Raw genomic sequence first — 13,076 nt, 5'->3', positions numbered from 1 at the left:
CTTGACCTAAAACGTACCACTTATTTGTCAAGATTGACCTATGATCACCTATATTTACATTGACGGTCATAACCATTTAATTAAAAAATTGATTCTTTCGTTACACAAATATTTCAAGTATTGTTTAACTTTTTATAGGAAGTGCTTCATATCCTATTTTTTTTTTCACCATTTCCCTTTTATGAAGCTTTTGCCTTATACATTTACCAATATGCCCTTACTAAAACCCATCTGAAGTTTTAAACTATATGAAGTGTCCCCACTCCACTTGCATATAATTTGTTGCACATATACTTATTTCGTTTTAATTAGAGTAATTTTTTGTGAGGACAAGAACACTTTTGTCATTTTGCCTTGCTCCTTCTCCTATTAAGTTTCTTGTCCCCTCATCTATGGTGCAATATTTGTGGAATTAAAGAATTACTCTGTATTATATTTAAGATGAATTAATGTATACTCACTTAATAAACAATAAGGTATGAAACCACCAAAAAAAAAAAAAAAAAAACAAGAATGATGTAAGAAGATTAGAAGAACCTCAATATAAGTAGTTGGTTTGTCTTATATATGCATCATAAAAGTTTAGGTTCATGCATAATATCAATTATTAGATGAAATTGCATGGGCTTAATGTGTATCATGCTCTTTATAATTTGATTAGATGGATAGATGGGATTTGCACCAATACACTTTTTAGTCCTCTTATCTTGAAGATAAACTAAGCTAAAGGTAGTCCACTTTTACAGTACAAGTTGATGAAGATGAGAATATTAGGTTTCATTTAATTCAATTCATAAATCATTATCATGTCAATCTATTATATGTACCTCCAAAAACTACCAACAAGCTTGTAGCCTTTATTGTTTCCCACTTATAGTTATAGCACCAATTTATTTGATTAATTTGTGATAAACTATTCACTTTGCCCATAGGACTTACTTAAGCTTGATTATAATCTTGATGATTATACATGTATATTTGAATTTAATTAAATCCTCTTTGAGAAAGGGGAGATGCAAATAGGTACTTGACGTACGTATGTAGAATAGTGTTGCTCTTTGTCATTATATTGGACCACGTTTTTGGTTTTGGCTCTGTGGTCTTGTCTTATTCTTATTACTTATGCTTGTTAGAGACTTAGAGTTAGATCACGTAATCGAATGTGTCAGCTAATTAAAATTCAAACCAGATGGAATCATAAACATATATTCATTCTAGATCAATCAACCATACCGAATTATAAAGATAATAATTCATATGAATCATATAAGATCAATAAAAATATCCAAATCATACCAGATAAAAAATAAAATTAGAATGGAGTAGTGAATCAATGAACCTTTATAAAGTTAGATCACAATACCTTATATAGGGCGAAGATCAGATAACATATTCTTAACTGTACGTATGACCTACTGGTCTATTTGGAAGCTAATAATAAATTTGCGATATTAGGAATAAATTATAAATGCAATTTAATACTTCATATTTCGCATATAATATATGGAAAACAAACTATATAATCTCTATGGGACTATGGGAGTACAACTTCATCCCTTAAGCTTGCATTTTCTTCATTATTGTTCCCATTACCATTCATTACCACTTGGGACGTAATGGATATGAAAATTTATGAAGAAAACTAGAAAAAATTAAGGGTCATCTTGAGTAATAATAGGAATGAACATTAATTTTTTTCCAAATTTACATTCAAATTCATTGCTATTACCATTATTAATAACTAGTTACCAAACAAATTGTTCAAGGAGTGGTTGTCCATCACCATACCAAATTCCTACGTTTAATTTTTTTAGTACGAAGTACGTAATTACTAAAGAAATTCATGTTTATGATCAACCAACACAGAGTTACATATAATTAAATTCAAGCACTTAAAAATCATGGAGAAAAAAGAGTTTACATCTTACACAATTCCAAAAAACGAGAAATGATTTTGGCACACCATAAATTGATTTTGGCACATCTTATGTGAGAGCACGGATTTTTATATTCTTTTTAATATGGAGGTATGTCAATATCAATTTAGGGTGTGCCAAAATCAATTTCCCAAAAAATCTTTTTTCTTTAGAGGTTTCTTTATCTAGATTTGGCTTTGAGCTGCGAATTATGAAAGACGTGCGAGTAATAGCTAAGACCTAAACTATGCCATTGATAAATGTGTGCATCGTGTTATTCATGTACGGAGTATATGTTTTTGTCAATCTTATCTTCATGCAACATGTCAATGTCTTCATACTTATACTTCAATGACATGTTTTTTTTTTATTTTTTATTTTTTATTTTTTTATTTTACATAAGAGAAAGAATACAACTTGCATAAAGTCTCTCTGTCTATATGCATGAATTTTTTTTTCTTTTATTTATTTATTTATTTTTTTTTTTTTTTTGTGGGTTCATATGTAAGATAAATGAATAATCCTATGTCACATAAATAGTCTATTTTATATGTAGTATATACGAAGTATATTCGAAGATAATCTTAATACTACAGATTTATTAATGTAAAATCCTATGTCATCACATAAATAATCTAATAATGTTTTTCAAGCCTATTAACAAGTTTGGAACAAATCCAACTCATTGTTTGATCAAGTCTATTTTTTCGTTTTTTAACCAAAATAAGCTAAGTTAAACAAAAATAAATTGAGGAGAACAAAACCTTAAACATCCAATGATCGACTGACAACGGAATTGCTATTACAAAACAAAGATGCATCATGCATGGTCATAATTTGACCTTAATTAAATAACCCCATAAGCAAATTAAAGAAAGAGAAGGAGGTGGAGAAAGACAAGGACAATGTAATAATATAAGTTGGTTTGAAGTGTATAAACGTATCTAACTAACTATCTAAGCTAGCCTGTTATTTGTATTATGCTAAAATCAACTTATCATTAAAGAGAGTACGTACATATCATTTAAAAATAATTAAACGATAGTTTTGCATGAGGCATCAAGTACTTGCATCATATATATTTGTATTAAAATGCGATAATATTTTTAATAAGTACGGTGTTTAGTTTGATTGGAGTAGGTAGCCCTTACTTACTTTGGGAATTTTAAACAATAAGAATACTACTAACTCGCATAAAACATATCCCCCCCTTTGGCCGCCCCCCAAACTCAATATTAGGGTGGTATATTGTACGAACTCCTTGTAATAGAAATCTGTGATTTTTTTTAAAGACCGAAAGATGAATAATCCTATTACACCATCGCCTCTCACATGTCAAGTCAGCTCAGCTATGGTATAATTTGATCAATGTTTGAGAGTAGATGGAGATGGTAGGAAAGTCCCCCTACTTTTTAGAGATGATCATTGGGCGGGTCGGGCCAAGGCAAAAAAAAAGTAGCCCATTCCTCGGGCTGGACCGGGCCAAGTTTCGAGCCTAAAAATAAGTGCCCAAACTAGTCGGGCCGCGCGGGCTTTTCGGACTAATTTTGGGTCAACAAAATAAACTAAAAGTGTATAAAATCGCTTTTCCAAACCCGCTATTTTTTTTTTATAAAATCTGGGCAGGAAAATTCTGCCCAAAATCGGGCCGGGTCAACAGGCAGGGCTCAATGTGATCAGGTCTACCTACTCTCAAGTAAATATAGTTAGTGAGGTTTAAACTTAGATGTGATCAGGTCTGGCAAAACTTCGCATACAATAAAATCATAGATTGATGTTAAGCACCTAGTAAATGATTATCCATAACTCCATAAATGTCATTTGCCCCTTAAATTCTCAACGATATCAAATAATATCACATTAAATAGAGTATTACGAGTTTTGATTAAATATCATACGGACCCAATCCACAATAATAAACCATTTATACCTTGTAAACACGGGACGGTGTTTTAGTACTAATAAAAAGACAATCATCATTTAAAAAAGTTAATGATTCAGCAAAGTGATTAGAAAGACTACACACAAAAGCCTAAAACCCAAAGAAAATGATAAAAAAATAAGTGGATGTCACATTGGTTGTGCATTCATTTTGTGTTATGCTTACTCTTTAATTTAATAATAATTCAATCAGTCTCTCTCCCCGCCTAATAAGCTTGCGTTTAATTTGACCCCTCTTTTTAATTTTTTCTCAAACTCAATTTCAAAGTCCCAACTCTTTCAAATTCTTTTCTTATTTATGCTCACATTATTTCTCTCACCACAAACACAAACATCCTCATTTCATTTCCCAAATCTCTCTCTCTCTTTCACTCTCACTTTCTGCTCATTTATTGCCTGCATAGCTGTGTTATCCTGTTCTTTTCTGCCTTCATTGCCGTTTCTAATTTGTCAGTTTTTACATTTTCTGCTGTCAAATGTAATTTTTCTGCTTCAATTATAGTACCCAGTTGCCAAATTCTCTTCCAAATCATTTCTTTATACAGTTTCCGTACATGGGTTCTCGCTAATTTATCATTTTGTGATTGTTTTTTTATGATGCCCATTTGCCCTTAATCTTGTTCTAGAACATTCTTTCTGCAGTTTATAATCATGGGTTTTCGCTAAATTTGATTTCTTAGTTGTCTTTTATTTGTTTAGGTGATGCCCATTTGCCTGAACTTGTTCTAGAGTACCCTTTCTGCAGTTTATAATCATGGGTTTTCGCTAATTTTTACTTTGGAGTTTATTCTGAGTGATGCTCATTTGCCTTAATCCGCTTTAAATCAGCCTTATTGCTGTTTTTCAGTCATGGGGTTTCGCTAATTTCTAATTTCTGAGTTGTCATTTCATTTGTGGGATGTTCATTTGTTCAAAGCTGTCATAATCCATTCTTAATTGAGTTTGAGATAATGGGGTTTCGTTAAATTTGTTGCCTATAAACTCGTGTTCTTGAACTTGAGGCAGTGTTATTGAGTGTATCAAGCTTGATTATGTAATTGATTGTTTGTGTTTTGAGTTGTTTTGTTGGTGGGTGGTTGTTGATGAGGGCTTTCTGTGGATGATTTTTCAGTATCAATTTTAGAATGAATATGAAATCTGCTGCAGTTAGCCGCTAGTTGGTATATAAGTTGATGGAATGTGCTGGTCTATTCCGCTAAATTTTACTCTCTTGTATATCTATGGATTCGACTTGTTAGTCATCGTTGTTTACATAGTTATGGAGCTCAAGTAAGTAATAGATACTTGTTTGCTCTTAAATCAATTAGATCAAGTACTATTCTTTCATTCATTTATAGCTGTATATCAACTAACAAATCTATTTTGAGCATAGGTTTAGGTTCATTCAGATGTAAAGCTCACCACTTATACCACATCCAATGAGCAAGATGAACCAAATATGTTGCTTCTTGATTATTGATCACCTACCATTAGCTTTCTATCCATAATAATCTTTGGCCTATATCTTCTTATGGAAACTTGATTATTCTTTTGCCTCTCGAGTCACTTCCGTATTTTTGAGTGAGTTTAGTCCTTTTTTAAGTGTCCTTGTTCTAGTTGGGATATTATAGTATATCCTTAGAAGGAGGGGGGGCTTGTAGACGTGATTGATCGATCATGGAAGAAACTTTTGTTCCCTTTCGCGGAATTAAAAATGATCTTAAAGAAAGACTTCTTTGCTACAAGCAAGATTGGACTGGGGGACTTCGTGCTGGAATTAGGTTTGTAACACCATTCTTTGCCATTAGTTACTGGTCTTGTGCCATTTTATTTGAAGCTTATATTCACTCTGCCCATGCTCTTGGTTCAGGATTTTAGCTCCAACAACTTATGTTTTCTTTGCTTCCTCAATTCCAGTCATATCTTTTGGGGAACAGCTGGAAAGAACTACTGGTACTGGCATACTGTTAAGTTATCCGCGGAACAAATGCATTCCTTATTGATGCTGTGTCAATCAAGCTTTAAAATGACATGATTTGTTCAATTACTATTGCAGATGGATCTTTGACAGCAGTTCATACTCTAGCATCAACAGCAATATGTGGCATCATCCATTCAATCATTGGAGGACAACCATTGCTTATTCTAGGCGTTGCTGAACCAACAGTTATTATGTATACATTTATGTACAACTTTGCCAAGGAGAGGACAGAATTGGGACACAAGCTTTACTTGGCTTGGACCGCCTGGTAGGTAGTTTGGAAGGCTCAACTATAATATATGGAGTATATGAGAAGAGCTTTGCTGAATTATTGTCAAATGTCTGTATTTGTGCATGCAGGGTTTGTGTATGGACAGCCTTTCTGCTTTTCTTGTTGGCTGTGTTGGGAGCATGCTCTATCATCAATAGATTTACACGCATAGCTGGTGAGCTGTTCGGCCTGCTTATAGCAATGCTCTTCATGCAGCAGGCAATTCGTGTGAGTATGATATGCTTGTAATATCTTCTTATTGATTTTTTAAGAGCGTCATCAATCTAAAGTGTATAAAAATGCTTTCTGTCAGAATCTCTAAATTGTGACATGTTCAATGCTGTACCGATCCTTTCTGACTTTTCTAGGACAGCTTTGAAACAAAACCCACATATCTTTAATTGGAATAAGCACCTTTTTTTGATCTTGACCAAACTTTTCATTGTAGGGAGCGGTGGAAGAGTTCCGTATACCTGATAGGGAAAATCCTAATCAGACTGCATTTCTTCCTTCTTGGCGCTTTGGCAATGGAATGTTTGCGTTGGTTCTGTCGTTTGGCCTTCTATTAACTGCACTAAAAAGTCGTAAAGCTAGATCATGGCGCTATGGTGCAGGTATACATTCATTCTTTGGATCTCTATTCTTGATCCCATGGATAGAAAAGGGTGTTTTAAGTTTGCTGAATGTAAACTGTCCTTTAACGTAATATTAATCTTTTCTGCTCCGGTAAGTTATTCTCCTATGTCCAACCTCACTGTTGGTTGTAATTTAACATTTCTCATTGCCGGTGTCTACCTGCATTAGTTACTAGATCTGCTGCTGCTGGGTGTTTTCTGCTATATGCAGAATAACATTGAATTTTGTTCGTACTTCAGTTCTATTAGGTCATTTACATCTTTGCTTGATTCAAAATGAGCAGGTTGGTTACGAGGGTTAATCGCTGATTATGGTGTGCCACTTATGGTGCTGGTATGGACTGCTATATCGTACATACCAACTCATAATGTTCCGGATGGGATTCCTAGGCGTCTTTTCAGTCCAAATCCATGGTCTCCTGGTGCTCATTCAAATTGGACTGTCATCAAGGTGTTTATAGCGTGTTGCATCTTGTATTTTATAGAACAGATGATAAGAGTGTGTTTGCTTTGGAATGGAGACATAGTTTTATCAACGCTTCCTTGCTGCAGATCCTTGTAAGAAGTACATCTTTCTTGTCTTTCAGGAAATGCTGGAAGTGCCTGCATTGCACATTGTTGGAGCATTTATCCCAGCCACCATGATTGCTGTCCTCTATTATTTCGATCATAGTGTTGCTTCTCAATTGGCTCAACAAAAGGAGTTTAACCTGAAGAAACCTTCCTCCTATCATTATGATCTCCTTCTCCTTGGTTTTCTGGTAAGCATTCTATCCCAAGATTGAACTAGTTACTTTATGATGTTTGAAGTAAAATTTAATTGTCTACTTTGGTTTAAAGTTTTGTATAGCTTAACATTTTTTTGTCAAATTGACACTCCACAGGTCATATTCTGTGGTCTTATTGGTATTCCCCCCTCAAATGGAGTCATTCCTCAATCTCCCATGCATACAAGAAGCTTGGCTACTCTCAAACACCGGGTATCATTTACTCATAACTTGGCTAATACTTATACTACCACAAACATTTTTTGAAACCTGTTTATATGAAATGCAGTTCTAAGATGATTAACTGGCTTTTGAAACAGCTTTTAAGGAACAAGCTTGTAGCAGCAGCAAGAGATAGCATACAGAAGAATTCAAACTTGGGTCAGTTATACAGAAACATGCAAGACGCTTACCAGGATATGCAGACACCTCTTGTGTATCAGATACCATCTTCTCTGGTAAACTAGCTGACCTAAATCTGTTAATTAGTATTTATATGGATTATAGTGTTGCTTCCTTTATGTTGAACTCAGAATTTCTAACAGGGACTTAAGGAGTTGAAAGAATCAACAGTACAGAAGTTCTCAGAGGGTGGCAGCATTGACACACCGGTTGATGAAACTGTTTTTGATGTAGACAAGGACGTAGATGACCTTTTACCCATTGAAGTAAAAGAACAACGCCTCAGCAATTTGCTTCAAGCTGTAATGGTTGGTGGCTGTGTAGCAGCTATGCCTGTCATAAAGAGAATACCCACAGCAGTTCTTTGGGGATACTTTGCTTTCATGGCCATTGAAAGCTTACCAGGAAATCAGTGTTGGGATAGAATATTGTTACTCTTCACTGCTCCTGGTCGACGATATAAGTATGCACTTCTAACTTCCAACTTTCATGCAGAGTGACTCAATATCCTTGCTATCTTACATTTGTTTCCTGTTGACATTTTCCAGATTGCTTGACGAGCAGCATGCAACCTTCATTGAGACAGTTCCCTTCAAAACGATTGCACTCTTCACGATCTTTCAGACTGTATATTTGTTGTTGTGTTTTGGCATAACATGGATCCCAATAGCAGGAGTTCTTTTCCCCTTGTTGATTATGCTACTTGTCCCAGTAAGACAGTATGTATTGCCTAGATTTTTCAAGGGAGCCCATCTTCAGGATTTGGATGCAGCTGAATACGAAGAGGCACCTGCCATTTCCTACAAAATGTCATTTGAAGTAAGCTCTCCCAATCCTTCTACCTGGTTTTTCTCTTCAGACTAATTAGACAGCCACTTATGTTCTGCTTGCTAATTTTTATCTGCATAGGGTCAAGATCCCCAGGCTTCTGTGACTAAAATGGAATCAGGAGAAATCCTTGACGAAATTATGACAAGGAGCAGAGGTGAAATCCGCCACATTCACAGTCCAAAGATAAGCAGTTCTACCCCAGTTTCTCAAGAGAATTTAAGGCATGCTTCTAGCCCAGGGTTGTCTCATAGAGTATACAGTCCTCGAATCACTGAACCAAGGAAGGGGAAAAGTCCTGGAATGAGCCCAGAAGGGGTTGAGATAATGGAAATTCCCAGTTCTCGACCTTCACCACTTGGAAGGAATGGTCATGCTTCATCTTCAAGCTAAGAAGTCTATTTCCCTTGATAGTATAGCTGTTTGTGAAAGTGCTCGAGAGGCCTATTAAATATAGATATACATTTATGTTTTGTGCTTGTAGTTCTGATTCTAACCAATCATTTTGTGTAGATTGTCTGTTGTAATGTTGTGTCAAAAGGATGATGGATAGTCAATATTATGATAATGAAGAAGCAATTATCAAAGTTACCGCTACTAAGAATTCTGAATTCCTACGTTCTTTTGTTTGGCTATGATTGAATTGAAGAATGAGAGTGGCAGTTGCATTACAAAAATTCTGACCATTGTTTTAGCATAACATATCACTGAATGACAGATCAGAATCGCTGCCTATCATTTTTAATGCGCAAATATGCGTTGTGTATTACTAGAAGCACTTCTTAAAAAGATCTCCTGTGATGTAATCATGTAAAGAAAAACATGATCTCTTGTCTGGAAACTCTGTAAGCAGCATTGATAATGATAGAAGATATGATAGAAGATACTGTAATAGAATATTAGCTTCTACTATATCTTCTATCAGATATGTTAAATTTATCTAAAGATTTGATTGAATATCTAAATTGTTACTCTCATATACATGATTTAAAAAATGCAGCAGTCTAAGAATATGATCATGAAATGGATTGCACTATGACCAGATTCCTTGTGTTAGGTAAAATACCCTGATGAGCTCAGTACTTGCACTTCAGGTAATTAATCATTGGTACTTCCTGTTGTTGATTGCTGTTACTGAAATTATCTGAACTCTTATGAATTCCATAATCAGTGACCAGACAAATTAGAAATTCCAGGTAGAGAAAACATTCGGATCCTGAAACTTGGAACATCATCATGGAATTTGCAAGTTGTTATGCTAATCAGCGAATCTGATAAATAATTGTCCTGTACTTGTCCTAATCTGTTCATGTCTTATCAGATGGCCTCGTTACTCATCACTAGTCTGTTTTGTTTCATGCTTTTTTGATCTTTTCTCAAAGACTATGTGTTCCCTTTTGTAGTGAGTGCTCGGGAAGGCGAAACATCTTCAAGTTGCTGAATGATTTATCCAATAATGGCTACGAGCTACACCATGGGAAACTTTTCAACCAGGTATGAGAGTAGGGTGTACAAAATGCCCTACATAAACCTCTATGATTACAAGCAAAGGACAAATGTGGAATATGACATCTATGCACTGCATCTGTCACCTACTTGATCTAGTTAGCTATGTGCTGAGAGTTTCTTTCTCTTCTGACCTAATATTTTTTAATTCTATTAGGTTGGTTTTATTGATACTTGCATGATTACAATTTTACAAATGTAAAATTCTCTTGTGAATGTTGTTGTTGTCTTGACCTTAGAATGATTGATTTCATATTGTAGTGATCAATGTAGCTGTAACACAAATTTCTACATGAACCTGGACACCTTGTTATACCTTAAGGATAGGTACACTTGCGGCATATGCCCTCACACATGTCATGTGCAACGCGTGCAATTGCATGCCACACACCACCTTGGGTGCAGGTACACCTAGGAGTATGAACGTTTGATTTGTAAAGTATATGTGGTAATAGTTCCTTCAGTTTTAAACTCGTATTTGATTAACAAATTGACATGGTCCCAATAAATACAGGGTAGTTGGTTGAAGTATCCATGACTTGACATATAGATTATCATCATCTAGTATGAGTGATACATGAATCTGTATTTTGGTGATGCCAGTAAATGACTGGTCCTGGATTTCCTTCAAATTAGATAGTTACTGGCTAGTGGCTACTGCATCCTGATGTTCATGCAATAATTAGAGAAGTCCAGTTTTCTTTCTGTATTGTGATATTTTTTACAGTGCAATTGAATGTAGAAGTAGAGATTTCCTCACAGTACATCCTATCCAATTTTTTGTTTTATTTTTGTGAAACCTGAATTAGTCTCTTTTAACAGCTAAGACCGGTTAGAGGCAATCGTTCATACTTTTTGGACTTCCCCAGATCTTGCCAGTTGCAGCAATTGTGCACTGCTTTGCCACGACAGCATTCTCTAGCAGGGAAAGTTATTACAATCTACTCCCATCAGCCCCTTCCTCGGAAAGATAGATCATCACTCATCTTGGGTGTTTGGTAGGTACTGAAGTGCAGTAATCCTGTTATGATGCAGGATTAATATTAAGATTTTTAGATTAAGATTGTGGTCCGTACAAAAAGGTCTATTACCTAATATAAGAGGGGTCACATAATTAAAAGAGGGGTCACATTAATCTTAAAGATCTTGACATGTACAAAAAAGATAAATTATGGGGTCATCGTACAATTGAAACACATAATAGTGGAATATGATTGTATCATCGTATGTCATTGCTTCCACCATAATTTGCTTTTTATTCTATAGTTTTCTGATGTGGTGATAAAGATTGGTAACCACTAAGGAAGCCCCATTATACATTATAGGATCTTTGCTGAGCTTATTTTGGTGAACTGTCTTTCTTTTGTCATTCTTTCAGTGAGGTAGGATAAACCCCTATCTTTGGTTTGCTGCTTATTTTAAGCTATGTTCATCTTACTAGATTTCCATTTCCTTGTTGATTGGGTTTCATAGTTTTCGTCTTTGCCTAATGTGCATCCTGAAGTATCAGGAATGGTGTTCTCATGCTTGCATGTGCGCAAGACGTGCACGTGTGTGCGTATTGTGTTTATGTGTTGTTTAACTTGTGTGTGATACTCCCAAATGCATGCAATAATTTGTTATTGCTTTTTATGTGAAAAAAATAAAAAACAAAAACCTTTGCTAACTATTTTTCAATTGAGGAAAAAAGTTATGGCCCAAGTGAAGTTTTCTAAGGATAGAAAGTTTAAAACTTCGTGGTCATAATGCCACAAATTGTTGGAAATTTCCTTTTTATGAGTGACTCAGTTTCAAGAGTGATGCCTTGTAACAAAATATTACCTCCGTTTTATATTATTTGCAACGATTAGACATTTTTCCTCTGTACTTTATGTCAAATTGTTGCAAATAATATATAACGGAGGTAGTAACTCATTTACTTGTATATTGTTGATGACATACTCTTGTTCATGTTAGCGACTAACTCCGTGAGAGATTGCAAAATAGAAACATGTCGTGAAAGGGAGGGAGAGAGAGAGGAAATTTACATGCAAAGGATGCATGTATAATAAATTTGTTTTAATTAATAAAAAAAAAAACCAAGCGTATCATATACAATACACTCGTTGTATGCAAGATCTACTGTGTTATTTATATAAGTTAGTTGGAAGAATGCGGAGTACTACATAAGCCACTTCCATAACATTTTTTCATTTTGATATATTTTTAAACAAATTGATGATGTCAACTAAATTACTTGGCTAAACTCAAGGCCTCAAGGGTCAAATTTTATCCGAACAAGTAATCTCTTACTTGATGAGCAAATTTGACTCTATCCATGTAAGATTGTATCCCATTGAAAAGATTTTGCTCATTATACTTAATTTCTTCCACACCTAAGTTAAACTTAAGTGGATACTCACCATTGATATAATTATTTTTACTTCCTTTGGCTAAAGATGTTATTATTTATAATGTGTTGATATTTTATTCTGTATAAATTTAAACATCTTCATTCGAGCAATTTGGTGTGCCAAACAAAATGACATGAATTGGCTAAATTTAAGATTCAAGAGACCCAAACTTTTATCAAGACAAAATAGTTGTACTGTAATGCATAATATTTTATTGAAAAAAAATCCAAGGATAATGGTACCTTCGACAACGTTTTGAAATCCTCCACAAAATGGTTTCCCACTCTAGGCCTCTTACAAAGAAAGCCCACTCTATAATAAGAGAATTAATCCATATTAGGGGCTACCACTTAAGCTGTTAAGCATAAACCCAAAAGTCCCTTTCACAAGATTCAACCACAAAACAATTTTAGGGGTTTAGGGTCGGCTTACTTTAGCTTAATTTCAGTTCAGTTCT

The 13,076-nt window shown here is 34.7% G+C and overlaps 1 protein-coding gene across 2 annotated transcripts; it reads left to right on the top strand.

Annotated features, from left to right (window-relative positions):
• Positions 1 to 4,148: 4,148 nt before the first annotated feature.
• Positions 4,149 to 9,337, top strand: LOC145567219 (putative boron transporter 2). Of its 2 annotated transcripts, none has more exons than XM_081626471.1 (12): positions 4,149 to 5,617; positions 5,707 to 5,789; positions 5,893 to 6,085; positions 6,178 to 6,316; positions 6,537 to 6,702; positions 7,008 to 7,174; positions 7,311 to 7,484; positions 7,608 to 7,703; positions 7,811 to 7,948; positions 8,036 to 8,355; positions 8,441 to 8,711; positions 8,802 to 9,337. In XM_081626471.1, the coding sequence occupies exons 1-12, from the start codon at positions 5,514 to 5,516 to the stop codon at positions 9,111 to 9,113; spliced, it is 2,163 nt and encodes a 720-aa protein (XP_081482597.1). In that variant the 5' UTR covers positions 4,149 to 5,513; the 3' UTR covers positions 9,114 to 9,337. The 2 variants fall into 2 exon arrangements, with proteins under 2 accessions (XP_081482597.1, XP_081482598.1); XM_081626472.1 differs by having other exon boundaries at positions 4,153 to 5,617; positions 5,754 to 5,802.
• The last annotated feature ends 3,739 nt before the right edge of the window (positions 9,338 to 13,076 follow it).

Source organism: Chenopodium album, chromosome 11, assembly GCF_948465745.1.
Source record: "Chenopodium album chromosome 11, dcCheAlbu1.1, whole genome shotgun sequence".
NCBI lineage: Eukaryota > Viridiplantae > Streptophyta > Magnoliopsida > Caryophyllales > Amaranthaceae > Chenopodium > Chenopodium album.
This window is presented reverse-complemented; position numbering and strand designations above follow the sequence as displayed.

Coding starts and splice junctions, on each gene's coding strand:
- LOC145567219 (XM_081626471.1), top strand. CDS start 5,514: ATGGAAGAAACTTTTGTTCCCTTTCGCGGAATTAAAAATGATCTTAAA. Junction 5,618..5,706: donor GGACTTCGTGCTGGAATTAG/GTTTGTAACACC, acceptor CTCTTGGTTCAG/GATTTTAGCTCCAACAACTT. Junction 6,703..7,007: donor ATCATGGCGCTATGGTGCAG/GTATACATTCAT, acceptor CAAAATGAGCAG/GTTGGTTACGAGGGTTAATC.